The 2162-nt window shown below is 40.7% G+C and overlaps 1 protein-coding gene across 1 annotated transcript in view; it reads left to right on the top strand.

Annotated features, from left to right (window-relative positions):
• The first annotated feature begins 747 nt into the window (after positions 1-747).
• SARC_00301 (hypothetical protein) overlaps positions 748-2162 on the top strand; it is a 6841-nt gene continuing 5426 nt past the window's right edge. The window contains exons 1-2 of the mRNA XM_014306028.1: positions 748-1018; positions 1684-1826. Coding sequence (XP_014161503.1) covers positions 928-1018; positions 1684-1826 — 234 coding nt within the window. The 5' untranslated portion in view covers positions 748-927. The remainder of the gene's footprint in view (positions 1019-1683; positions 1827-2162) is intronic.

The following is a 2162-nucleotide window of genomic DNA, read 5'->3' as shown; positions in this document are numbered from 1 at the left end:
TATATATATTGTCAAAGAAGCTATCTCGGTATCCGAAATCGAATGAAGTTACAACGGACTATCTCCGAGAACTTGCAACTTCTAGTCTAAATTGCCATCGGATATTGTAGACAAATGCAAGGAGACCGGGTTGGAGATAGACACAAAGATCAAGTAGATCTGTGAACTCACAGAATCCTCGATGTTCGCAAAAACAATGCACTCAGCTGCATATTGGTAAACCAAGCGTAAAAGTAAAGTACAAGTCGAGAATGATCGGTAATGCCTATCAACTCACACGTACACAAACTATCATGATTTTATATGTATACATAGAAACACACACTAGCATATCCATCTCACAGCCTAATACAAATACATGCGCTAAAAGAAAAACATACGTACCCATGATCAACATCGGCAGTTGACAAGCGAGCATACTGACGCGTTGAGGACTCTGAGACTTCAGTCATAGCTATGGACTCTCGAGCCATGAGGCCGGTATACCTGCTGCCGTAATCCTGAGGTCTGCTGTATTAACTTTGTGTGGTGATGGCCATTGCTTGACACGCAAGACTCAGCACAGCATAGGTTGGTCAGCTATATCCCTATGATTACTTACGTGTAAAAATGTCTGTGTAGTATTTCGTGTAGATATGTACAGAGGCATACATGTAAAATCAAGACTCGCTGGTGTGTAATCAATATGAAATATCCTATATAATGAAGTATAAACAAATTCCGAAAAGATATTGTAGATGTATGTTAGGTAAATAAATAAATACATATAACGCGTGTCCCTTCAAAGAGGCTCTTAAGGATACAGACACAGGGACACAATACAAATACATGAAACACAGAACAAAGCAATACAGATATATAATATAAACACATAACAAGGCCATACAGACACATGGACACAGAATAAGGCCTTCCCGATCCAACCAGATGGGTTGCATACCATATCAGAAGCAGCTAATCAAGTGTGTTAGAGCAGGCAATCTAGCGCAGCTGCAAAGTCGAATGGAGTCCTTCGATGGTTAGTGTATACCTTATGCCTGGCTTTTTTCCCAACAGTAATAGCATTAAATGAGCAACAGTAGGATTGGTAGTGTTGACAACCGCGTCGTGTACTATCTGTGATATCTCCCAAGACTTGGTACTTGTAGACCAAAATTGTTTCTCATGCTATCACTTCCTTCACGTTAAGTATTGGCATTAGGACTTTGATTGGTTTACTTGGTATTCGCATCGTTCTCTCTATGCAATCTGGCTATGACTCGTGATATTCGTTGCAGATGTTACGCTGGTTACGCTGGGATCTCAATTCGAATTGCGTGTTGTTGTACATTAAAGAATTGATCTGCATATCCTCTTCTCGAGATACTATTTAAGCAACGTGTAGCTGCAAGCTAAGAAATTTAGTCTAGACAGTCTTACTTCTACTTGTATAGATATGTGTATATATGGATAATTTCGGTAGAGTACGAAGAGTTTAGAATATGCAATTCTTATATGGGTGAAGCAATATAAAGTTAGTATGCCAAAGGGGCTCTCTTTAAATTCCTTCATGTATACCAAGAGACCTGAAAACATATATACTATTCGTGTGTTTCCAAGTTAACCCCTCGACTAAACACTATTGAGTATATACTTTTGCGGATGCTGTGTATGACGTATTCCCTCTTCGTGTACCTATGCCAGATGTAAATGCACATGATACGAGCGGAGCAACTCTACTGCATCACGCACTTCGCAGAGGTTATCTAGATATTGCGCACTATTTGTGTGAGCACGGGTGCAACATTGAAGCTAGAGACGACAATGGAAGGCATCCACTGCACGAGGTATTTGGAATGCAAACGCCAACTTTAAGTTCTATAAGGGCTAGCAATGCCCGACGTTGATCGTTCTGACCGAGTATTTCTGTCGTTAGAATGTGAGAGACTCAACCACGCGCGTCTCTGGCAATCTCGTACACCTATGATCCATTCCATCCCAGCTCATCCCAGCTCGTTCAGCAGTATTTAGATTGTGTTGATGGGCCGCACACGGCTTACTAAGAGTCATGATTGTGTTTTGGCTTCCATCTTTGAAAACTGGTACATGTGTGTGTATACTGCAATATATATATATATATGTGTGTGTGTGTGTGTGTGTGTGTGTGTGTGTGTGTGTGTGTG

This window comes from Sphaeroforma arctica (genome assembly GCF_001186125.1).
Source record: "Sphaeroforma arctica JP610 unplaced genomic scaffold supercont1.8, whole genome shotgun sequence".
Taxonomy (NCBI): Eukaryota; class Ichthyosporea; order Ichthyophonida; genus Sphaeroforma; species Sphaeroforma arctica.
Note: the sequence above shows the minus strand (reverse complement) of the source record. Positions and strands in the feature narration are given on the sequence as shown.